This window comes from Gossypium raimondii, chromosome 5, assembly GCF_025698545.1.
Source record: "Gossypium raimondii isolate GPD5lz chromosome 5, ASM2569854v1, whole genome shotgun sequence".
NCBI classification, from domain to species: domain Eukaryota; kingdom Viridiplantae; phylum Streptophyta; class Magnoliopsida; order Malvales; family Malvaceae; genus Gossypium; species Gossypium raimondii.
Genome location: NC_068569.1, coordinates 13,323,299 through 13,349,223, shown reverse-complemented (window position 1 = coordinate 13,349,223; position 25,925 = coordinate 13,323,299). Strand labels below are relative to the sequence as shown.

The 25,925-nt window shown below is 34.1% G+C and overlaps 3 protein-coding genes across 4 annotated transcripts; 1 reads left to right on the top strand and 2 right to left on the bottom strand.

Moving 5' to 3' along the window:
- Window positions 1–148: 148 nt before the first annotated feature.
- LOC105767633 (uncharacterized) lies at window positions 149–1,765 on the bottom strand. The gene has a single exon (XM_012587206.2). It carries the CDS (start codon window positions 1,407–1,409, stop codon window positions 273–275), a length of 1,137 nt encoding a protein of 378 aa, XP_012442660.1. The 5' UTR covers window positions 1,410–1,765; the 3' UTR covers window positions 149–272.
- A 4,158-nt stretch (window positions 1,766–5,923) lies between these two features.
- LOC105770874 (protein GID8 homolog) lies at window positions 5,924–8,994 on the bottom strand. Of its 2 annotated transcripts, none has more exons than XM_012592236.2 (6): window positions 8,583–8,994; window positions 8,172–8,331; window positions 7,976–8,079; window positions 7,287–7,418; window positions 6,992–7,148; window positions 5,924–6,225 (listed from the first exon to the last, which is right to left on the bottom strand). In XM_012592236.2, exons 1-6 carry the CDS (start codon window positions 8,583–8,585, stop codon window positions 6,104–6,106), a joined length of 678 nt encoding a protein of 225 aa, XP_012447690.1. In that variant the 5' UTR covers window positions 8,586–8,994; the 3' UTR covers window positions 5,924–6,103. The 2 variants fall into 2 exon arrangements, with proteins under 2 accessions (XP_012447690.1, XP_012447689.1); XM_012592235.2 differs by having other exon boundaries at window positions 7,976–8,082; window positions 8,583–8,990.
- A 7,450-nt stretch (window positions 8,995–16,444) lies between these two features.
- LOC105768868 (helicase-like transcription factor CHR28) lies at window positions 16,445–25,135 on the top strand. The gene is made up of 12 exons (XM_012589100.2): window positions 16,445–16,854; window positions 17,354–17,429; window positions 17,511–17,879; window positions 17,977–19,169; window positions 20,059–20,130; window positions 20,678–20,755; window positions 20,830–21,754; window positions 21,927–22,057; window positions 22,217–22,435; window positions 23,118–23,717; window positions 23,835–24,044; window positions 24,459–25,135. Exons 1-12 carry the CDS (start codon window positions 16,708–16,710, stop codon window positions 24,561–24,563), a joined length of 4,125 nt encoding a protein of 1,374 aa, XP_012444554.1. The 5' UTR covers window positions 16,445–16,707; the 3' UTR covers window positions 24,564–25,135.
- The last annotated feature ends 790 nt before the right edge of the window (window positions 25,136–25,925 follow it).

The window sequence follows — 25,925 nt, the reverse complement described above, 5'->3', positions numbered from 1 at the left end:
TGCTATGCGCTCAGTTAGAAAACAGCACCATTTCTAGGCTCGAAACGTGCCAAAAAAAATGCGCTTTTATGAGAAGTAAATGGTATTTTTACATGACTTTAGCTTATTTGTTATAACATAAGCTACTTAGACATGCTAATTCACCATCCAACAAAGGCAACTACAGAAAGGTACCTTTTTATCAGTTATAACAGCATAAGAATCCTAAGTAATCTAAAGGAGGATGGCCACGGCCAAGTAAGATGCTTTCGACGGCTAAGGTTAAGACTTGCTTACGAGAGTTGAACGACACAACAATGACTGCAGAGCTCTTTTTCGCCTTCTTCCTCCGTTGGTTCCAAGCTCTTCCATGCACCAATAGTTGCCGATGTATCAAAGGCGTAGACCATTGAAACTGTTCGTGGTGATTCTCCAGGCACCCGATACCCTGCCAGGAAATATAATTGGGTTCCGATTGGTGCCATTGTTAAGTAAAGCCGTTCTATTGGTGCCCAATTTCCATTGCTACTCCCACTTATTGTGGAGAATGGTAAGTTAAGAGTTTGGAAACGAGATCCATCCGCTTCATCCCACATGTTCTGCTTCCCGTCATACACATCAATGTGACCTTTCCATGGCTTCAGACAATCCCCAGAGCTGAACAACTTGCCATCCACTGCAACGATTTGATTAGGTGGAACATCCAGCTGCCACATCCCCACTGCGAGGTCCCATCCCCCTGTTCGTGTGTCGAACACCTCCGCAGAGCTACGCTGTGGAGAAAATGTCAGCAAGTTTATATCCGAATTTTCCCTTTCGGCGAAACCGCCCATCACATAAAATTTCCCTTGCCATGTTACCCCAACACATTTGTATCTCAAGCTGCTCATGCTAGGCAATGGAGTCCATTCATCAAGGGCAGGATCATAGACCTCAGCCGACGAAATTCCTCTAGCACTGTCCAAGTTCGATTTCCCTCCCGCCACATAAATTTTATTGTCACAAACACAACACGCAAAATCGTAACGTGGTACACCTAATGTTGCACATTTGGACCATTGGTCCAACCGGACATTGTATCGAAGTACTAAAGGCGACACTTGGACACAAACATTGACAGACTCGGCGGAATCACTTGAAGTTTGAGGCTTCCGTTTGTTCCATAACCTCCCACCAATAATGTAAATCGACTCTCCAAGAGAAACCATGGCGAAACCCTTCAAGACATGGTTTTCTAGCAGATCAGGAATTAAGCTGACATGGCTCCATGTGTTGTTAGACGGATTGTAACACTGTATGCAGTTAAAATAGTTGGTATTAGACCCTCCCTCTTTAGGACAAAAAGCCACGAGAACTCGATAACTAGAAGCATTGGATTCGGGTGATGGCGGTGGTGTGGTAGGTCGTGAAGGGGAAGGAAATGATCCCATCGGAGTAGCAGGGAGAAGTGATAAAGCCTAACCGGATTCCTATGATTTGTTTCAATGTCAAACGGGAAGATTTAATGTAAAGGCTGGAGCAAGATATAGAGTAAAAAATTCGGCGGACAACACAACAAACAATGTCGAGTATGCAGGCATCGACTAAGAATTGAGAGTGGAGGATGCGTAGGATCCAAGTACGGGGAGATGATACCTAGGGACTTTCTTGTTCGTGTTTTTTTCTTCGTCATTGATTTGATTGAATTAATGTTTTTGGCAAAGGGTTGTCCGTTGCATTGTTTTGTTATTTGGTGGAAGGTCTCCCTAGCTAGTTGAACTCAACAGTGTGTAATGGCTTTGATTATGGCGCTGATAAAAATCATGTTTGGGACAAAACTTCAGTTTCAGAAGAAGCGAGTCAATCATGTTTGAGTCTATATATATTCTCTGCTAGGATTTATTATTACCAATGCTTCTTTCACTTTTTATTTTACCAGTGAGAGTAAAACAACAAATTTACCATGACAGTGTCACCATCCCCTTTTTTTCCCTTCAGCTACCCTAGATTATTTCCATTTTGTAAATATATCCTTATATTTGTTTGTATTTAATTATTTTTCAAACAATTTTAAAGTTTTTCTAATCAACACATATAAACAGTAGTAAATGGTTTGATGTATTGATAGTATATATTTTTATACATCACAATAATATGTTTAAAGGTCAATAAAACTTTGGGAGTCCTATGATATTTAAAGAGTAAAGATTTCGATTTATGCTTTCACTACACAAAATAAACTTAAATCATGACAATCATGGTCCATAATTAATTTTTTTATTGGGATTAATTAAATCAATGTTTTGAGCTTTTCAAATAAAACAGGTCGATGACATGCTCCTACAAGCACATGCATTGGAAACCGTACTTACTGGTAAAAGAAGAACTGAAAATAATATAATAAAAATAAGAGTAGGAGCAAATCCATATGAGATACCGCTGCCATGGTACAACGTCTTGGATTCTCGCACTTTTGCTTCACATTATGGCAGCATAAAACTCTGTTCAAGGAATTAAGTTAGCTTATCAAGAAATGTCCTTCACTTCATGCCAATAAAGTGATTAAAGTTTCTTTATATATATATATTGATGGCAGACTTCTGGTATTCGATCTTTTATACATGCCTTACCAGTAGAATAATCTTTTGTCCACTTTTTTCTTTTTTTTATCTCTATGTGGATTTGAGAAGTGGGAACATTTTGGGACTTTGTTTTTACCTTCTTGTTGTTTAAGACAACAGACAGCAACCAACTTGTGACAAATCAAGCTGCCAATTGCAGTTTTGTCGAAGTCCATCTATGAACTACTCCTTCTTAAAATATATATATATGGATAAATTATCAAAATGATTACTTTTGTTTATTTCAGATTACATTTAAGTCATTTATGTTCGAAATATTACGTTTTAGTCACTTATGTTAATATGTTGTAACATTTTAGTCATTGAGCCGTTAATTGCCCTTAACGGTATAACGATAAGCTGACATGGCATGTTAAATATCATTTCAAACAAAAATTGTAGGTTAAATTATATAATTGATCCTCATATTTTTTCATTTTGAGCAATTTAATTTTTTTCTTTTATGTTCTTTTAACTTTCTTTTTTTTTTCATTCTCTTTTGTTTCTCCCTTGTTTTCCTCCTTCTCCATCTTTGTTTTTCAGATAATTAATTCAAAGAAATTGGATTTCAAACATGAGGCATATGCAAAGTTGTTTCGCTTGAATGATCTAATAAATAATTCAAAGAATTGGGATTTCAAACATGAGACATCCGCAAATTATGTCAAACAGGCAACTAAAGGTTGCTTGTTAATGTGTAGCATTTAACCATATGATGGATTTAAGGGTCTAGTTGTACGAAAATCATTTGAGGTAGCTTTTGAAACCGCGATTGGAATATGGGGAAGGGAGAAAGGAACTAAAAAGTAAAGTTACAATAACATAAAAGAGACGGAGAAGGAAGTAAAATAAAGGGAGGAGCAGAAGATAATAATAAATAAATAAAAGAAAGTTAAAAAAAACATAAAAAAATAAATTAAATTGCTCAAAACGAAAACATATGGCGACCAATAGTATAGTTTAACCTAAAATTTTTGTTTGAAATGATGATTTAATGTGCCACATCAGCTGACTAAAATGTTACAATACGATGTTGTAAGTGACTAAAATGTAACATTTCAAACCTAAGGGACTAAATTATAACCAAAAATAAATAAATGTTATTATTTTGATAGTTTACCCTATATATATAAGCAGAAACTAACGAGCCCAACCCTAAATCTAAATCCTAGACAAGATAATTCTACCAGGAAGAAAAGCCCATTTCTTCAAGTCTGACCCAGTACTTGTTCTTTTGGAGACATATTCTTCTATGTACATCTTTCATCACTATTGTACCAATATGTTATTAATAATATATACTTATGTGTGTAGGATATAGCAATAGCAGCAGACCTAAATGCTAGGTCAAGCTTGTTGCAGAGGAATCCTGCAGCGGCACATGGAAAGAAAGTGAGTGCACAGTTTACAAGGAAAATCCAGCTAATTTTTGAGAGAGAGATATCCAAATTATGGGAATGATTGAATGAATAGTTTTGGCTTTGCATGTTGTTATTATTACATGATCCAGCTACTTCATAGTGTTGGCTGCTATCTTAGGGTAAGCCTAAAGCTATTTCCATGGTTTCAAAACTTCCCAGTTGTTGACAACAAACATGGACCAAACCAGAAGATATTCCCATGTGACCAACACCTGCCGCTTGAAAACACAAGCCGGAAATGGGATAGTTTCTAGAGATGATTGGTGCCAAAACTTGGGACAAAGATTGCATAGTTGGGTTAAGATTGACTTGTCATCTGACATGGGACCAGCCATTTCCACAACAGGCAAAACAGTAGAAAGAAACAGGATACTTTGAGGAGTGGGGATGTTAAATGAGACAAAAGGGAATTTTTACTGAGAATATATTAAAGTAAAATGGCTTTAAAGATGAATACAAAAAAGAGATACAAAGTAGTATAAGTGGAGAAGATTATGCAAAACCATCACATTGCCTCAATATTTCTATCGTCTTAATAGGGATACTTTGACTTTGATGGATCACTTCAAAAATATATTGCTGATATATATATATGTGTGTGATGTTTTAAATTTCACTCTTTATGTTTCAAAAAGAAAATGACCGTTTATGAAAATAAAAAAGCCATAAAATCCAATCTCATCAGAGATTCAGAATCAGATATCAAAACAGAAATTTGGGTGTGAAAGATATAAAAAATATGGCTAATATAAAATTCTGTGAACAGAAAAATCTACTTACATGTAACTAGTCACCTCAATAAAACGTAAAAAGATTTTACAACAGGGATTAAGGAGTGAGGTAGTAGTTGAATCAAAGACTCTCATATCTGATGCTGATACTACAACCATAGGACGGCTCTATTCCCCATTTTAACACTTTTTTTTGTGTGGTTTCGTTTTCTATTTGTTATTCACTTTTTTGGATGGAATTTTAGCAACCCAATGTAATTCCCGAAGAAAGGAAAAGCAGTGTTTCTGTTGAGATTGGCAAGTGTAGCTGCGCAGCTTCTTTGAAAGACAAAAAGAAAGATTACACTCCATTGTAGCCTGTATTCTGCTCCCACTTTCATTTTTCTTTTATCTCATAACCCTCTTATTTTGCATCATATAACTGGATTTGCAAACCATTCCTTTATATAAAACCCTCTGTTTTCTTCCTCTTTTTGTCTCTATACATTTTAGCCTAAAGGGTCATTGAGTTTTGCTTCTAGTCGGAGATAAAATGGGAGCTTATATAGATTTCATGGGGAAATTGGAATGGGTGAATAGTTATGGCAAGAAGCAATGCAGAAGTCTTTTCTGGAGAGCGAAAGCAGCGATGAAGAAAGCTTTGAAGGGTAGGGGCAACAAAAAACAGTTCAAGTTCCAGTATGATCCTTCAAGTTATGCTCTCAATTTTGACGATGGTTATTGCCATTCGGGTGTTGAAGTGAATACGATCGAACTTGCTCGAATTCAGGATTGTTCTGAGTGCCAGAATGATATTATATTGGTTTATGTTCTTCGGGTCAAGTCGTAAACAAAACCAAGAGTTTTTAAGGTTTGCTAGCTATGGTTTTTGCTGGGTGGACATTAGATAAGTAGTTTCAAATATTTTCTTTTTCAGTAATTTGCATTTTCCTTCATTTTTTGTTCTTGTTGTTTTTGCACTTTCTATGGCAGATTTTCATCCTCCATATTTCAACCTCCTTTCATGGTACATGTTGATTCGTATTTGCTTGAATGGAGAGAAATTGCAGTTAACATAGCAATAACAGCAGAGCTTTGAGTTTTTTTTTTTTTTTTGTGAAGGGATAAATCATAAATGCGTGATTACGAATTGTACAATGATGGCACAAGGGCACTGAGTTCAACTAAGAACAAAGTAAAAACACCAACCACAGGCAACTAAATTCTTCTACAACGTAAATAAACACCAACCACATCTTAACAAATGACATCCAACAAATTCCCTGTTAAAGTCAGTGTTAAGAGTTTACAAGCATAATAGCTGCATTTGGTTCGGTTCTATCTCTGATGAATCCGAGGCCACTCGCTTCCTCAGCAATAACTTGCAATTCTTTCAAAAAGTGGGGTCTTCAATTCTGGCATTTGATAAATCATTTATGCAGGGATAAGCAGCTTTCTTATCAAGTTTATTCTGAGCCCATATCAGCATCTTTAGCAAGCTTGGAAGCTTTGGGTCTGTAATCCAGCAAGCATATTTAAGCCAAAACTTACTATTTCTTGAAGACCGGAGAAATAATCTCAAGTTTTAAATCAAACTGCCCAATGTAGGTAACTTAAATACGTAAAAAAGCTAGAATTTGACAAAAGAATTCGCACATTCCAGGCAATCACGGAATCCTTTTTGCTTGTAAAAGTCAGAATTGATGCAAAATTTTTGACATTCTACCCTCAGTGTTAAAGAAATTCTGTAACCAAAGTACATCAAATCATTGATGCCTTCTAAATCTCACAAGAGCACAAAGAGGCTTCTTTGAACAGTATTGAATTGAAGGACAAACAGATAGACGTATATCCAACTAAAAGGAAAACAAAATTTTATTTCTAATACAAGAATCGAAGGATGGCTAATAACAAGCCAAATGATTCGTAAAGAATATCTGGAGCATGCTACACAGAAAATGTATTTACATTCTTCTGTTTTTAGTTGTTGATCAATAAGCAGGTATTAAGGCTAGGGCTGTAAAGAACAAAGTGGATTGTCCACAGAACTGAAAGGTATCTAGAAGAGAAATATACTTTTAGAATTGAAAGTTCCATTCCATAGACAAAGCATGGAAAATGTATACCAAGTAACTTTCTAAAACAATGTTGCAGGGCCAGCACAGGATGGTCAAGCCTTGTTAATGACTACTTGACTAGGTATACCATCTTACTAATAACCAGTCATCTACTATCCAAAGGTAAATAAATAAAGAACATAGAAGGTAGAAAAAAAGAAAACCTTTTTCATGACTTTGGCTAGTAAGTACGGCAGCATTCACCTCGCTCGCTGTCTTAAGGCGCTGTGATATGTCCAAAAGCTCTCCAACTGGGCAGTTTGAAGTATCTTCAAATGCCAGGAGTGAAATGGTCCTCTCCAACTCTTCTAAAAAGCTTTGCTGCAGAAAGCTTTGGCTATCTTATTTAAATCCACATATTAGTAACAACAGATTAGTGCTGGTTAAAGGCACAAACTGTTTAGAAACAAACTAAGCATGCATAATGAAAGTTCTCATGAATTAATGAAGCAGAGTTACATTTTCTTCTGCCCTAGGAGCAAGATCCTCTTGAGCAAACTCCAGGGCTTCTTCTACTTTTCCATTCCGAATTAATTCTATCAATCTCTGCTGTTGGAGTTGAAAAAAGAGTTGCGGATTTGTATCCAGTATCTGCAAAAACAATGAATTTCAAAATATTAGTGTGACATTATTTTTCTTTACAGCATGTATCAGAAAATTCTTCATGCCTGAAAATAATTCCGCTACCCTTTTTGACAGATTTCAAAATTGCTTAATTGGTAACAAGTATGGTATCAGTCAATTCAAATCAAAATTGCTAAACACACGAGTACCCGTTTTCAAAATCCAGCTTCTCTCAAAACTATTGCTGATGATGGACATTTAAGAACAACTGATCCTAATAACAGATTTCCTAGTAATTGATATGCCTCAGGCTAAACCGAGAATCACCCAATATAAAACCCTCTTAACTCATTCTCGTTAGTACAAAATTAGAACAGTTACATGTCCCCAACTAACTCCCTTTCATATTGCACATTATTCCTTCTATTACATTCAAAAGAAATACTTAGAATTTCATATGGACTACTGAAAGGAAAGGTGTATCACGACAACAAATTGGCAACCTGAAACAGATCCTGTTTTCATTTGAAAAAATAACTTGTTATTAGTCACAGAGTTCATCACACCACAATCAAACACTGCACCTCGGGATTTAAATCATTAATTTTCTCGATGGCATCCTCAACATTTCCACATTGCGCAGCCTTTTTAACAGCCATGCGATCCGTGATTGTTGCAAGATCGATATCTGCTATTCCACAATAAGGAAAACAAAAAGCATATACATTCAGAAAACCAATAACAGAGCATAAGATAAACAATTTTCGTGCTGTCGGATACGGTGAGTTCCAGATTCCATTCGGAATTTCTTAGCAGCTTCAACATAACCCTCGGTAACAAGAAAATTCATCACCAATTTATTCATATCTTCTTTCCTGATTTTAACATTATTCAACCTCTTCTCCCACTCTTCCCTGGAAATCAGTTTCTTTGAGGTAGCCTGTTAGCAAACAATTCGAAACATAAATACACTCCATCCTCTAAACTACTCCACCAATGTCTCTTATGCTTCAACAGTAATAGCTAAAGTTAAATTACTCTCTGTCGAGATTAAAAGATTAGATTATTCAACAATATCGAAATGTATAATCTATCAGCCAACTCTTAATTTACGTTTGAGCTGCAAATTAAACAAAATTCAAATTCTTAAGAGTTTAGAAAAAAGAAAACAACTATAAAATTAAACCATACCATTGTTGTTCAATTTCAGCTGAATTACAATTCAGAACAGTTTTTTTAGTGCTTCTTCACCTTCGCTCCTATTTGATTACCCAAACTTTTTCAACTACCCGTACCCCTTTTTTCTCTTTTGTTTTACTGCACTACATAATATATACTTCCGGGTTTTTCTCTTTTTTATTTTCCGTTTAAATAATAAAAGAAAGAAAATAAATCTGAGATTAACCGACATTTCTGAGCTGTGAGATTGGGGCTTTCGATTTTTTCGGTTCTTTTCAGTCCATTAATTCTGGGTTTCTGGCCCTTCCTCCTTAATTCTTTTTCTAGAAAGACAACCTCTTTTTATCAGAAAAAAAAAAAAAGAAAGGAATATTATTGATCGTATCCAGGAAATTGCAAAATAATAATAACTGAGATGTGTTCATGCGACGAATTAGTAAGGTTGATGTAAGATACTACTTATTTTGAAGTAGGATTCGTTTTAATAATTTTTCCTTCCAATAATATTACGCCTTATCCATGATTTGTTTTCAAAATTATACATGTTTTCCTATGCACTATAATACTTAAATTATTATTTACATTACATTTTATTCTATTATCGCATTAAAAAAATGTATCACATTTTGATATTTTTCTCATTTTAATATTTAAATTCATATCATTTTATTTCATTATTGTGTTTGAAAAGAATGTACCACGTATTAAATTTTTATTTTTGAATAATTTGAGGTGAAAATAATAGTTAAAAGTATATAAAAAACAATTATAATTAAGAGAACTCAATTTTAATTACTAGATATAAGATCTTTTTTCTTGTATAAGTTTAGCATCGATCCTTCATAATTAGTATTTCGAGATTTATAGGTTTACAAATAAACAACAAGGACAAATACTCCTTTTAAGAACAAAAAATAAGGGTAAATACTGTTGGATAACGAAACCCCTGATTAGTTGCATTAAAAATACGCACCCTATTGATTGTGGCAACCATGCATTAAAAAAATTATTGTAACAGGAGCCTAACACAAGGGAGCTTTAAATGGATACTCTCGTGCTCTCGGCGGAACTGGGGAACCATCGACGGCTGGTGTTGCTGGTCGGCTACCAAGAAGATTCGGATGAGAGAAGTTGACACGGATTTGGATTCACGGCGAAGCTAGAAAATATTTTTAGGGGAGTAAAAATTAAATTATGATTTTCAATAGCCTAGCTCTTTATATTTTTAAAATATTAAATCAAAATTTTATCATTTGCAGGGGATAAAGTGCAATTTTATTTTTATTTTAGGGGCTAGGGCCAAGTCCCATGCTAGCCCCCTAAATACGCTATTGTTTGGATTCATCCTCTTTGGAGGGTTCTCAAAATGTTTCTCCACTCTTTTTTAAGGATAATTAAAAGGTGATTAGAGATATGAAATTTCAAGAAAATTTTGGTTTGAGGGTGATATCAAATTGATGGAGTCAATATTAAAAGGGATTTGTCTAATGGATTTTCATCAACCAAGTTCTCAAATAAGATCCACACTTTGATTGAGAAAAGCATGTCAAGAACAATTATTTTGAAGCTTTTAGGAAGAAAAATAGGATTTAATACTCTTTTCAATAAACGGTTATTATTTGAAAGCCATCTGAAAATTTTTAGTTGATGGATATAAAAAATATTAATTATTTAGTTAAATTTCAATCGATGGTAGATTATAGGAAGGTCTTGTCTAGGGTTCATGAAGTGGATACCAGTTGTTGGAGCCATTAAAAAAAAGTTTCGAAATTGTGCTACATAATCACTTTTTTAAAATATAATTAAAATTTTTTATATTAATATTAAATAAAATAAAAAAAATATCTCTCATCCCTCACCTATCCATCGTCCCTCCACCACCTCCTCATTTACGCCCCTCTTCCTTTCTCTCTATCTTCAAGTACTTAAACTTTGATTCAATTACTAAAGTGGAAAAGGAAAGGAAAGGTGTATGGAGAGCGAGGGGACGATGAGAGGAGAGGCAGGGGATGGTACGTAGAGGAGAGATTTTTATTTATTTAATGTTAATAAAATTATTTTTAATCATATTTTAAAGGGACGGTGATGTGGTGCAATCCTATTAACTAAAATTTTTTTAATGGCTCTAAGAATAAGTACTCACTTCAATAATAAAATCAAAACAAATTAAATATCAAACTCTAAATAAAATCAATAGTTAAATTAGCCTTAAAAATACGTACCCTTCCTTTTATTTTGTTTTATATACTATTTTTTATTAAAGTTACAAAAAGAGAGAGAATAGTCGGAAAAAACCAAAAAGTTAGTAGTTTGGAGCACAGAAGAAGAGAAAGCAAAGTTTTCGACATGTTGCAGATGAAATTTCTTACGGCGCTTTCAATTTTGAATTTCTTCATAATAAACTCTATGATGGTTGGATGAATAAATAAAAGCCAAAACCGAAGGAAAGTTGGGAACTGGAAAAGCATTTTCAAGAGACAAATATTTCTCAAAGGATGACGTGGCATGGTTGCTTTTTATTGGGAGAATCTTAATTAAAGTGTTTGGAAAATGGAAATCCAAGGTACTGAACAGACTGTTCTGATATTCTGGATGATTTAGTTTGGCTGCTTGCTTTTCTTTTTATTTATTTGACATTTTTTACTTTTTATTTGTATAAAATGATGTTCGGATCGGACACGCAATGATTCGTGCAGGTATCTTGCTGCTTATTGAGTCTCTAATCCTGGGAATCGGAATCCAACTTTATTTTGGTGTATTAGAGCATTATCAGAAAGCTTTTGAGTGGGTCTGCCACCCGCATTATCTAGTCTACAACTTTATTATGTAAAGTTCTAAAAAATCAAAGGCCACATACTCAGATGTGATGTGCTTTTTTGTTTTTCTTTTTCTTAAATATATTTGTCATAGGTAATTAAAATATCTGTACTAACCTTCTAATTATATCGATTTTTAATTTAATTGATCCTATTCCAAAAGTAGTATATTTTGTTTATTCTATTAAAAATTAGGTAAATTAGTTATTATAGTTAGATCTAAGAATAAATTGCCATTTTATTAAAATTTTCATCAATTTACAGATAAGTGAATATGTAGTTTATGGAACAATCAAATACCGACACATGTCCCTCGTGTTGATGTAGTATTTTGCCGCATCAACAAATATTTAAAAATAACAAACCTAAAAATAAATAGATTTTTAATAATTATTTTAAAAAACTATGTCCAAGATTGTTCATTACAAATGGTTGTTCAGATTCATCTTGAAAGTAGTTTTAAATAATTATAAAAGTTAAAAATTTTAAAATATCAAAAGTTACAATAACAATTAAAACACCATTGAAATGAACTTGAACAAATGATTGTCCAAGTTCAAATGAGCTTGAACAACCATATGTCCAGATTCATTTTAGAGCATTTTCTTAAATATTTGTAAAAAAAATTATAAAGTTAGAGAAAATTATGTAGTGGTTGTTTTGTTTGCCAAGTTCGCACTTAACAATAGAAATTAATAGAATTTTTAACACAGGACCTTTGCTCATTGATTTAATGTACATAGATTAAATTGTCCATTTTTGTTAGCAAATGAGATGAAATACAATCTAACTCCTAATATAAAGACCTTCATGGTACTTTAACCATTAGATATATGATGAAGGTGAAATTTTATATCACAAATAAATTTAATAAAAGTTTATGTAAAAGCCAAATGAAACTTTAATTAAAATGGTAAAGTTGAAGATCCGAAAATCATGGTATTCTAAGTTTAAATCTCATAATGTGTGGGGTTTTATTTTATATTAAAAATAAAATAAAAACACCTCATAAAAATAAAATAATTTACTTTATAAAAAGTATGGTTATTTAGTCATTTTCCAAATGAGTTGGTATTTAGTTGACTAATGACACCGACTTAATATCATTAAGAGTGTTTTTTAAATTATAATATAATTTTATATTTTAAATAATTTTGTTCTTTACAGGTAAACTACATTACATCTCATCGAAATATGCTTAAGTTTTTCTTTTCAAGAACTACAAAAAGTTACAAAATCGTGTTTGTCTTTTTACTCAATTCTATTAATTGCTATTAACTTTGTGGTGGAGAAATGGAAATGACATTTCTAAAATTGACATAATAAAAATTTAGCACTCAATATTTAAACATAATGTTAATTTAGTCATGATTCTAAAATGTCAACTCTTAACATTTAAACATTAACTCAATTCTTTAAAACATTAAAATTCTAAAAATATATATAATTAAACATTTAAAAAGTTTCAAAATATATATCTAAAAGTTTTTGAAAAATGTATAAAAATATCAGCAAAAATAAAATTACAATAAAAACATATAAAAATTCTAAAAATAACATAAATATATGGTGGATTTGATTTTACCAAAAGTGGAGCAATATGTGTCGTTGTAAATGTTTAGTCTGGATGGATAATTTGACAAGAATGTATTTAATTTGGATGAGCAATTGGTGTAACAGAGATACCTATGTATCCGAGTCCGTTTATTAAAGTTCATTGGACAATACAATCTATATAAAATAAGTTATAACAATCTTGATATTCACTTAGTGAAATGTCAAATTGAACTTGAATATGGTATTGGAGTAATGTCATGAATATGTATGTGATTACGTTATTTTTTGTTTTCATGGGATTGAAGATTTGTTTCATAAAATAACATGAATTGACATGATAAGTAATTGAGATGTTATATGGTTTGATAACATGTTGAAACTCACTTTGTTGATGTTGTGATTTGTCATGTCCAGCCAAATCAATGCCAAGCCAAATAGCTTATAATGTTTAATTGAAAGATAAGGTAAGTTGTGTTTAGCTTATAATGTTTAATTGAAAGATAAAGTAAGTTGTGTTTAATTCCCATGAACTTTCTAAGCATTCTATATGCTTACCCTACTTGTTTTCCCTTTTCCGTGTAGATCGTTATATTGCGGAAGGCATCGAGTCAGATCGTTTCGAAGCTCACACTATCCTATCGTTGAATTTATAGCTTTTGATCATTTTTAGTCAAAAGATTGTGACATGTATATAAGGTGTCTTATGATATAACTTAGCATGTAAATATGCTTACTTATGACAAGTTTATTTTAGCCTTTACTTATTATGTTGAATTGGTGACTTAAATCATACATGTTGTTGAGTATATAGATGTGATGACTTATAATTATAGATATGCCATATGGAATGGCAATGAATAGGTTAAAATTGGTTGAAGCTTATTTGAAATGACATATGTTGATTTCTTGTTTAAACTTGTGTTTTGGCATGTATTTGACTTATAATTAGGACTTTTTTTTGAAGCAAAAGTAAAGTCATATATATTAATTAAAAGAAAAAAAAAGCCATTAGAAACCATGACTCGAGGGTCATCTAACTCAGACTGAGTTTGAATGGACGATGAAATGTGTTTAGTTTATTTTTTATTTCACATTATAGTATCGCTATGGTATCTAATCTCACCACTACCGTTGTTTTTATATTAATAGCAAATAAACACACTGCACATCCAAACCCACCTTTAAATTATTAGATTTCTCCAATACACCGAGCCTATGCACATATCGCTGTCAATGGAATTAACAAAAATAGCATCAAATTCAAGCAAATAAGAAACACGAACATACGACGTATTCCATTCATTGTGATTTGCGTAAAACAAATTACTTTGAATAGTTTATTAACTTTCTTACAAATCCAAGCAAAGCACAAATATTAAAATTGTGATGAAGGATGACTTTTTAATAATAAAAAAAAAACACAAAAAACCTAAAACTTTTCAACTGCCCCATAAAATTACTCCATTTATGAACCACACATCACCTTCATCATGTCCCTCATTGAACCCTCACCCTCACCCTCACCCTCACCCACATCTTCATCTCATTTTCGATTTGAGTTTCCTAAACATGTTCTTTGAGAAGAAAAAAATTATGTCGATCAATAACGTAATATGTATTAAACACATGGAAACTTTTTAAGCATTTGTGACCCGAAAATAATCGATTTAGGGATCCGAGCCATAGACATTCAAGTGTTGAGGCTCAGTCATTGGGAACTTGTTTGACATTGTTTTTTCCCCCTCAAAAAGTCTCCTGATATGAAATTTACCAACGAAAATTGACCTTTTTTTTTTGTTGCTAAAAGAAAGAAGATAATAAGAAAGGGCTCAACTTATTATAGATTTACTTGTTTTTCGCCTGTTCTTTTTGGTGAAGAAAACACAAATAGACTATCTTAATCTACCATAATCAGTATTTGTTGCTCCAGCAAACTCAATAACGACTACTACTAATTCTTTAGGAATCTTGTGAAACACTTGCAATGCTTTTAGTTACGAAGAATGAGCCAAATGATTCGTACATCATGTATATATTGTATATGTGTGAACTTAATTAATATATATTGTATTTTTAGTAGATTTTTTAAAATTATGATAATGTGTATATAATAGAAGAATTTATTTAAAATCATAATAAATTGATACTAGGGTTAAAGTTAAATTTATTATATCAATTTTAGATTACAAATTTAACGAGAGTTAACTTGAGTCAGCATTTTATTGATTTTATAGCTGAGTAAAAATAAATAAATGTATAATTAGAATGAATTGTGGCGTAATTTATTTATTTTTTACCAAACAAATTACAGCGTCTTGGTCTCTCAGTGGGAACAGCTCTGTCAGAAGACAAAAAAGAGAAAATGCTCCCACGTTAGGTAAATTCCCTGACATTGACTGACGAAATTTCACCGGCAAAAGCAACTGTTGTCCATTTCTTTGCCTCGGCCTAATTTTAAAGTTTTATTAGAATCACTTTATTTGGTAATTTCGTCAGAGTGGGAAGGAAGTTTCCGCACCCTCTTATGGAATCTAATCTCACTGACATTCGGCGGCGCGTGCACGCGCCTCCACCCTTTTTTTGTTTCTGATGAAAAGAAATGCCATCATTTGCATCGATTACTTTGCATGCTTATTACTTCCATATTAAGCAACATTGGCACATAACTGTCGTCTTAAACTTCTGCTTTTAAAGTTGCACCCCAAGAAAGGACTTTCAATTTTCCAAACTTTCTTCATATTCAATATAGATTTGAAATCAAACAAAGTAATTCATCACTTCGTTTTGAAGAAAAAGAAAACCAAAAATTGTTTGGATGCATATGTTGGCATTAAAATACAAAATAAGTTTTCACGATAACGTGGATAAATACTAGAGATTGCACATTTAGTGCGAAAATGAAAACAATGAATTTTAAATAAATGCATATCAAAAATATTTTTAGCATGAAGTAATTCTATGCGACAACATTTTTTAATCCTTGAAATTATAATGATATAATTAAAATATTCATGCAAACCCATTAACGATGCATTTGGTCTGCTAATAAAAAAGTAGAGGAAAAATATTGAGTATATCAGCTCAGCCCAGGTTAGTTGATCGATTTTCAATTATTAATCACAAGACTCTTATTTGATAAAGTTTTTGATTATAATCTTATCAAAATCAACGTCGTTATCCATGTAAATGCAAAGCATAAAATCAGGTAACTCGCGTGTTATTTCCACCGACTCACTTAAACTCAGCCACCGTCCTAGTCTAAAAAGGTAAAAGAACACACCGAAAATACTCCCAAAAAATGAATGTGAAAACGACCATACGACGTAGAATCACCAAGTCTTTTCGTTTTCTTCATTCTCCCTCCCCGCTCGTTCTGAGACTAACAGGATTTTAAAAAAAATTGAAATAAATATTATTTTCTTAATTAAAAAAAGATAAAAAAAAGTATTAAGTCATTTTACAGTAACCAATCCCTATTTAAAGTTTTTAAACCCCCAAAAGGTCACCACATTCTTCACGACTCTTCCCATTCTTTTTTCTTTATAATTTTCCAAAGCACAGAAATAAAAAAAGAAAAGAAAGAAAATTACATCTTATTTGAAACCGCCGACGTCTAAACTTCTCTCTGTTTTATTCGTTTAAGTGATGAGATTCAGATCCAAGACTTTGTTATTGCCGGTGAATTGGCCGGGGTTTACAAGAGCTTTCGGTTAGGGTTTCGAAGAGCAATTTGGGGTTTTCTGTTTTTGTTCCTTTTTTGTCTGATGATGATGACTGGGGAGGATAACTATAATGGTAGCTCTGGTTTCTTGTCAACTGGTTATCCCTCGGCCGATTTTGAGTTCGACGGTCTAAGCATCGATCTCGACGACTTCAATCGCATTCTTGAAGAGACTCCTGGTTCTTTGCAGGTAGTTATTTTCTCGTGATAAAATTCGGTGCCATTTTTATGGTTTGGAACGTGAAGATTCTGGTGGACTTCTACTCTTCAAGTGTGAAAATTATCACCAGGAATTTGTTATATAGATCACGTAATTCTGTATCGAAACCCTAGTAACTCATCTCCATATATATATATATTTGTGTAAGCAACGAGTCAGTGATAGCTTAGTTTTGGCTGTCTTTATGAGAATATCGATTTTTACAGCTAGATTGAAATCTAATGAAATGGAATTTATTGTAATAATTTTGATTCCCTGTACTCGTGAATTTGTGATTCTGAACTTTAAATTCATGACATTGAAGTTACTGAAATTGTAACTGGATTTGCCGAACTTTCAGTCTTAAACTTGTGATTATAAAAAGATTGAACTGATTTTCATATATGCATATACATATATATTATATTGCCTTTGTTAGTCTTGTTTTCTATCCAATTCGAGTATTTAACTTACCTTCACCAAATTGCAGAGCAATCCAGAAGATCCATCATTTAGAAATATGTCTCAAGGGGAGTCGGCTCCTGAAACCAACCAATTTCAGAGTGGTAAAATTTTATTGCACAAGCGTTTTTTTTTTTACCTCTAAATACTTATACGATGAAATTTTTTTATTTTTGGATATGAAGAGTTGCTTTCATCGGAGTTTGCTTTTGGAGATCTTTTAAGATATCCTTCTGAGGCTTCAGTTGCCAGGGCAGGGTCTCTAGGTGGCTTATTTGATTATCATAGGGAATTGGAACCGCCTGCACATGATTCTTTGGTCCAGACATCCTCTGCAAGTTTTCAAGACTTCTTTTCGACTGGTAAAGGGACATCCTGCATGGAGAGGGGTCAAATGTCTGTGCTTCAGATTTCTAGCTGTAGTACAGAATCTAGTTTTGCTGAGATAGATCACAACCTTGTGTTAGATCATGGAGATAATTTAAATTTTGATCTTGTGGATAATAGAAATGGTACAGAATCCAAGAATATCGCAGAGGAGTTTGACAACAAAAGTACGTTAGCTCTTGCCTAATAAACCTCAACAGTGTTATTCAGTGTGCATTTTGGAATTTGTGTATAATGCTGATTCAATTTTACTGAATCCTGCAGATGCTTTGCACGACCTTTCTGTTGAGAACATGAACTTTGTATTTGATAATTGTGGTGCCATTCTAACTAATACGTTGGAAACCCCAGAAGCTCCTGAAAATGAGGTAGCTATGCCTATGGAGTTTTCCTCCGTTGATGCTAATTTGACTTCACATAATGTCACTTCTAATGAGTCTTCCTTTTGTCACGGTTCTGATATTGTTAGTGATGTTAGTGATCCTTGTTCAGTTTTACCTAATTGCATGAATGGAGATGTTGGGTATTTTGCTCATTCCTCAATGCACTGTTGGTATAATTCCTCAAATTTTATGTTTAAAGAAAGCAAGGAGGGTGAAGTGATTGAATTTCCAACTGAGAGTGCATGTTCAAGTAGTAGGATGATTTTTCATGATCAGGGAAGGACGAATAATGGTTCTGTGCCACAACTCTCATTGACTGATTTCTCAGATGTAAAGCAACAGCATTTTGATGTTAAAGGAAATGGACATATTTTATCAGCATGTGGAAAGTTGTCATATACTGCTAATGATAGGCTTTTTGATGACAATGGATCAGTGCAACCATTCAATCGCATTGCTTTTTGTGCAAAGAATGAATATGATAAATTTGTTACACCAGGCAACATCTTCTGCAATTCTACTGAAGGTTTTGATAGAGCTGGATGGAGCAAGTCTATTAGCAGGGTTGATTCACTTGAAGAATCTAAGCAGTTCTTGTCTGATGTTCCGCCTATATCAAAAAAGGTATTAATGGTTAATGGCAAGGATGCTCATCATTCTCATCAAGATATAAATCTAACTGTTAGTAGTCAAACTTCCCTTGGCGGCGTGCATTTAGAGCAGTATTTACCCAGCTCTCACCCAATTACTTCATCCATGGTGCATTTTGGTTGTTTTGAGCATGAAAAAAGGAGCACATTAATTCCTTCGAGAAGTATTGGTCTTTCAAAAGTTAGTCCTGAATCTATTCACAGCACTTCATCAGATTGCAGATCTCATGTTGATAATGATCCTGATATATGTATTCTTGAAGACATCAGTCAGCCTGCCCGCTCACATCAGTCCTTGGTGCTCGTTAAGAAGACTCCTAGTTTGCCAAATGTTGCATTTAGTAATCCGCATCAAAACTCTGGAATGGGGGGTATCAGGCTCAAGGGAAATGATGAGCGGTTAATTTTTCGGGTTGCATTGCAGGTTGTGCTTTTTGTTTGAGATTGCGTTGTTTCTTGCTTTTAGCTCTTATAGATTGTAAATATGCCATTAAAATTGCTCATATATTCACCTTAAATTTCTTTAAAATTTAAAATGATGTTTGATCTTGAGAGCTTTGAAGTTTCATATATGAAGAGCTTTTTCAAATTGAAAATTGATCTCATGGAATAAATTTAGCATTCCATATCTGTTGAATTAATTGAATTTGGATGAATTTCTGGGTATTGCTTGTGTTATAGTACACCTTTGGGGTAAATGTCTAGAAAGAGACAGTCTTCCACTCCTTTTTAATCCATGTTTATTTTTATGTGCATTATCTTTTCATTACAAAGAATCATCTTTAGGGAGTGAACTAATGAAACTTTATCCCTTATAGTTCACTGGTCTCTTTGAAATTTCTATAACTTGATAGTTTATTGCCTCTTACCATCAAAAGTTTTAATTATTACCCTTATGGGTGATTAAATAAAATAGGGCACTTAATGATTTGCCCATCTCGTTGACGCAACCCTGAATATTGGGAACCTTATTATGTTCCTTTTGGTCGTGTGCTTTGCTGCAAGGGCAAAATAATACTTTTGAAGGAAAGACTGCTGCATAAATTGTTGTAAGTTGTAATAGAAAGATTTCGACTAAAATCATTTAGAGTTCAGGCTCTTGCAGAACACTGTTCAGGTTAATTTGATTGTGTAATAATTGGGTTTTAGAGTATAATATTTCCAGGTGAAAGTGTTTTGCAAGATGCATGTTTAGGCTCCTATGATGTTGCCTTGTTTATGAGTTCAATTGGTGCTCCTATTGGAATAGATCTTGTTTGTGATATTATGGTTATTTATTGACATGATTACTGTAACTGTGGTATGCTTTGCAGGGTCTTTCTCAGCCGAAGTCTGAAGCTAGTCCTCCAGATGGTGTTTTAACAGTACCTCTTCTGCGACATCAGGTTTGAAATGTTCTGTATTGTGCTCTTTCTGTTGTATTTCAGATTCTGAATGTTGAGGTTCTATGAAGTCTTATTTGAAAGAGTGGGAAATGATATTTAGTTAAAACTGGCTTCAGTCAAAGATTTGATTTGAAGAGGACAGTTGCTTATGATTTATGGTTCGCTTATCTACGGATTCCTACAATAGGCATGACTTATCTGCAAGATTGAATAACTTAACTAAAATATGCTTATGGTGATTGTTTTGGTTTTTTTGAGTTTTTTGCTCTTTTTTAATGAGAAGTTGGATATTTCCTTGCTAATCGTGGATGCAGTCAAAGATGAAAACTTTTGCAAAGAAATTCTGCTATTTGTTTTTGGTAGTTTATTTAAGGTACTATTCCATTTGTTTAGATGTAACTGAAGATTTTGATGTTGAAAAATCTCTTCCATCTTGCCTTTTCTGTTTCTCTATGTCTGCATAGTAGGTATCAAGGTTATTTTGCATGTTAACTTTTGAGTGTGTATGTTTCTGTTCCAATTCCTTTCTAACTTAATCCATGGATAGAGAATTGCTTTGTCATGGATGACCCAGAAGGAGAAAGCTGGCTCACACTGTTGGGGAGGAATTCTTGCAGATGATCAGGTCAGTTGCAATATTCTGAGGCTGTCTTGCATTAGTTACACCATTAGTCAATTATGTTTGTGTATGTACTGCAGGGATTAGGAAAAACTGTATCAACAATTGCACTTATTCTTAATGAAAGGCCTCCTTCTTCTAGAGCATCTTCTCAAGATATGACTAAGGTTGGGATGGAAATGTTAAATTTGGATGATGATGATGATGATGATAAGGATGATGTGGGTGATGAGGAAGGGAGGAAGCAAGAATCTGACAGCAGTCAAGTTATGTCAAATGGTGCTTCAAATAAAAGCTCTTCTCCATCAGGGCAAGCAAAGGGAAGGCCGGCTGCTGGAACTCTCATTGTATGTCCCACAAGTGTATTGCGGCAATGGGCAGAGGAGTTGCATAATAAGGTGACGAGCAAAGCTAATCTCTCTGTTCTAGTATACCATGGAAGCAACAGAACTAAGGATCCTTTTGAGTTAGCAAAGTATGATGTTGTCATCACTACGTATTCTATTGTTAGCATGGAGGTCCCAAAGCAGCCTCCTGCTTGTGGAGATGACGATGAGAAAGGGAAGTGGGAAAGTGAAAATGCTTCATCTAATGATTTTCCAGAAAGCCGGAAAAGGAAATGCCCATCTAGTTCTAATAAGAAAGGGGTGAAGCATAAGAAGGGAGCGGATGAATTGCTTCTTGATTCTGTTTCTCGACCTCTTGCAAAAGTTGGATGGTTTAGAATTGTTCTAGATGAGGCCCAAAGCATAAAAAACCATAGAACTCAAGTTGCTAGGGCCTGTTGGGGCCTTCGTGCTAAACGTAGATGGTGCTTGTCTGGGACTCCAATTCAAAATGCCATTGATGACCTTTATAGCTACTTCAGATTTCTGAGATATGACCCTTATGCTGTTTACAAGTCATTTTGTTCTGCCATAAAAATCCCAATTTCTAAAAATCCAGCAAAAGGGTATCCGAAATTGCAAGCTATCTTGCAGACAATAATGTTACGTCGCACCAAAGGTACTAAATGTGTAATTTTTAATTAATTTTAGTTGGTCTTGTAGTCAAATGCAGTTCTAGTATAATGTTCCCAGTCCTGTTTATATATCACTGGTTGTAGAATTTTCTTGGGGATGTAATTTGTGTGCAACTAAGTGCAATCACTTATGATTGCTTCTTGTTCTTTGTGCAGCTACACTTCTTGATGGGAAACCAATTATTAACTTGCCACCAAAAGTGATAGAACTGAAAAAGGTGGAATTCACAGAGGAGGAACGTGATTTCTACTCCAGACTGGAGTCCGATTCACGTGCTCAGTTTAAAGTATGGTTTTAGTGTAATTAGTTTAGATTCATCACAGGCTTTTTTACATTCCTTATAGCTTTTTACATGATACATCTAATGGTACTAAACTGCTAATAGTTTATGTGGTCATATAATTCTTCCATTTGAAATCTGTTTCAATTTTGAATTCTTTTTCAGGAGTATGCAGCCGCAGGGACTGTCAAACAAAACTATGTGAATATCTTGTTGATGCTTTTGCGTCTTCGCCAAGCCTGTGATCATCCTCTTCTAGTAAGGGGTTTTGACTCAAACTCTTCTCAGAGATTGTCAATTGAGACTGCAAAGAAGCTTCCTCAGGAGAGGCTAACATTTCTTCTGAGTTGTTTATCTTCTTTGTCACTATGTGGCATCTGCAATGTATGTAGTTATGTTCTGCTTGTATCTTCTGTTGGTTTCCATCCACTTTCAGAATTACTTTGCTTTATAAGACTTTTGATGATTTAATCTTGCCTACATAGAGTTCGGTCTTTATATGCTTTTAATGGATTTGAGTGATCAAGTAACGATTCATGGAATATGGCTAGATGAAACACCTGTTTGTGCATGTTTAGATTTTTTAGCTTTGGGTATGCAGAAGGATTATAGTGTACCATTAGGGAGGGATATTTTTGCCCTGTATGGCTCATTAATGAGGAAAATTTCTTTGGAAGACCCAGAATATACCTTATGAAATATTATGCTAGCCATGTCTGTCCTTGGAGATCTTTATTCATCTGAGAAAGGGCTCTACTAACCTACTTTTTTCTTCATCTTCCTTTTCAAGGCTATCTTCATGGTTATCTTTTAATGACAGTGTACTTTCGTATAAAAATTACGGTTAAAACTGAACAGCTTTGACAAATTTTTTCCCCTGTGAGATTCATTTCCCTCAATCTCTATATGGTCAAATATTCCCAAGAACTTTGCTTGCTCTTTGATAATGCAATTACAGTCTTATCTATATATGTTCATAACGGTGATGGTCAATTGTTTCATTTGGAAAAAAATTTCTTTGTAGTTATTCCTTTAGTATCTTTGCAATTTTTTGTGGTTTCTGCAGGATCCGCCAGAAGATGCTGTTGCTGCTGTATGTGGTCATGTTTTCTGCAACCAATGCATCTCTGAACATCTCACTGGTGATGACTACCAGTGTCCCACTGCAAATTGCAAAGTTAGACTTGGTGCATCATCTGTGTTTTCAAATGCCACTTTAAACAGTTCTCTCACTGAGCTGCCTAGTCGGGAAACTTCCCTCAATAGTTCTGGTTCTAAAGTTGCTGAGGTAATTGGGCCTTATTCAGAGGATAGTTTGTATGGTTCTTCCAAAATCAAGGCTGCCCTTGATGTCCTGAAGTCACTAGCTAAACCTCAAGATGATAGATTAAAGATTAGTGGCTGTCCAGAAGGTTCATCTGGCCTCCAATCTGGGGACTCACCAAATGGTTATCATGAAGAAAAAATTCCGGTTACAGGTGAAAGTTTGAATGGTTCTTCTAAGGTACTTGGAGAGAAAGCCATAGTATTTTCCCAGTGGACGAGGATGTTGGATTTATTTGAAGCCTGTCTTAAAAGTTCTTCCATCCAATATAGAAGACTTGATGGAACCATGTCGGTTGCTTCTAGAGATAAAGCGGTGAAAGATTTCAACACCCTACCAGAGGTTTTAATGGCATCTTATTTTGTTCTCTGTTTCTTTTTCTTCTATCATGAGGTAGTGTGACATTTGGTGTTTATGATTCCTCTTATTGACTTGTGAAATTGATTCCTTCGCTTGTAGGTATCTGTTATGATTATGTCTTTGAAAGCTGCCAGCCTTGGGCTGAACATGGTTGCAGCTTGCCATGTTCTTCTGCTGGATCTTTGGTGGAACCCTACAACTGAGGACCAAGCAATTGATAGAGCACATCGAATTGGGCAGACTCGCCCTGTAACTGTTCTACGATTAACTGTGAAAGATACAGTTGAAGATCGTATTTTAGCTCTTCAGGTACGCTTTTCTCCCATCTATATTGTCTTTCATGGTTAACATCATAACTTTTATCAAGGTGAAGATTGTGTGATGATTTTAGTTGGTCTGACAAGGAATAGTAAGTGTTATGAACATTATTGTAGTTAAATATAATTTAAAACTAAATATGGGGCTGTTTTACATTTGTGGGTCATAAGTTGAAGCCCACGGACAGGTGTTTATTCGTCGAAACCCTGGCCTGAATATGATTCATCCTGTGGACCACCTCTATCTGGTAGTTGTCGGGAATGTTAGGTTTAAACTAAATTGTGCTTTGTTTAAATGTCCCTGGTAAAAACACCTAGAACTTATTTGTTTTAGCTGAAAGCTTTGCTTAAGAAATGTTTTTTTCTTTCCTATGCTTTAATTATTTTGATGTTTGTATATTAACAGCATAAGAAGAGAGAGATGGTTGCATCAGCATTTGGGGAGGATGAAACTGGTGTTCGTCAGTCTCGTCTCACAGTAGAAGACTTGGAATACTTGTTCATGGCATGAGATTTTACCTTTAAAATAGCCTTATTTTGCATTCCTAAATTGGAGACATTAGACTTGTTCCTGATGACGTTGAATCTTTGTTAGTTGGGGATGGAAAGATTAGATAATTCCCCAGCTTCTCCCTTTAGAATCATTTTCTGACCCATCTTCCCTGCCTAGCATACGTCATTTTGCTGACCCAAATACCATTTATAGGCTCGTTTGGACCTGAGATGGAGGATTTAAGGCTCTTCAGACACTTTGTGAATACTCCCGAAAGAATCCACACGATATACTCGTAGTCACAAAAGTAAAGTTAATTTTTTTTTTCTCTGGCGATTCATAGTTTTCAACCTTTAATAGTTTTAGTTATTAGAGCTTTTCGAGTGATTCTTTTAGTCAGAGTTGTAAATGACGGACGAGTATTGTTTTTTTACAAAAATAGAGAATTGGAATTTGTAGCTTCATTGGATACTTTGAGTAGTAAGTAGTATTTGGTCGTAGTGTATTCGTATTCGTTCATTAACTTTTGAGGCGTCTATTGAAGCCGATGAATAGAATGATCACTTTGATCTCTGTTCATTTCATCCAAATTTGGCATACTCAGTTACCCCTCCCCCCCCTGTCACTTGTACTAAATCTCGGCTTTCCTCTGCATCTTAGATTGGGATTCTTGTTTCCTATAATATTTTTTATTTTCTTCTAATTGTTCTATTGGTACGATTGGCTAAGCGGGCGTAAATTTTGAGATAAAAAGTGACGACGTGAGGAAGTTGCTATTTGTGTCTTTGTTTCCTATTATCCAAAACATCTCCTCGACTACCTTTTGGATCAGCAAAATGAAGCAACAAAGGCATAGCAGACGCCATGGAATTGATTCTCCATAAAGGACACAAGGTAACCGATCAGGGTTAGGATCTTGCTTTGATGAGATTGAAGTAAAGAGGCGATCTTGTACGAAACCTAAATCAACATTTGGGACAAAACGTTTCGGGCATGACTCTAGAGCTCAAGGCCCAAGCAAGATAAATCCTTTGTGAGCAAGATAGACTGTCGTGGACTGGACAATTTAGCTCATCTCATTGCCACACCTTTGTGGGCAATTTTTAAGGATTGGGAACTTGGGATATTCGATCGCCTGTTCTTGTCATGCTTCTTGTTAGGCATTATTATTATTATTATAAAGTAACAAGGCTTTGATACTATTTTTAAGTATTATTGATTCATCCTCGTATATGGCTCAGAAGTAATCGTTCATTATCAAATGGAATTTTTTATTCTAATAAAAAATTGACAAATTTCGATACTAATAAATAAAAACATTAAAAATTCAAGGTAAAAATTATTAAGTTTTTCAATTTAGTTTTGAATTTGAATTTGATT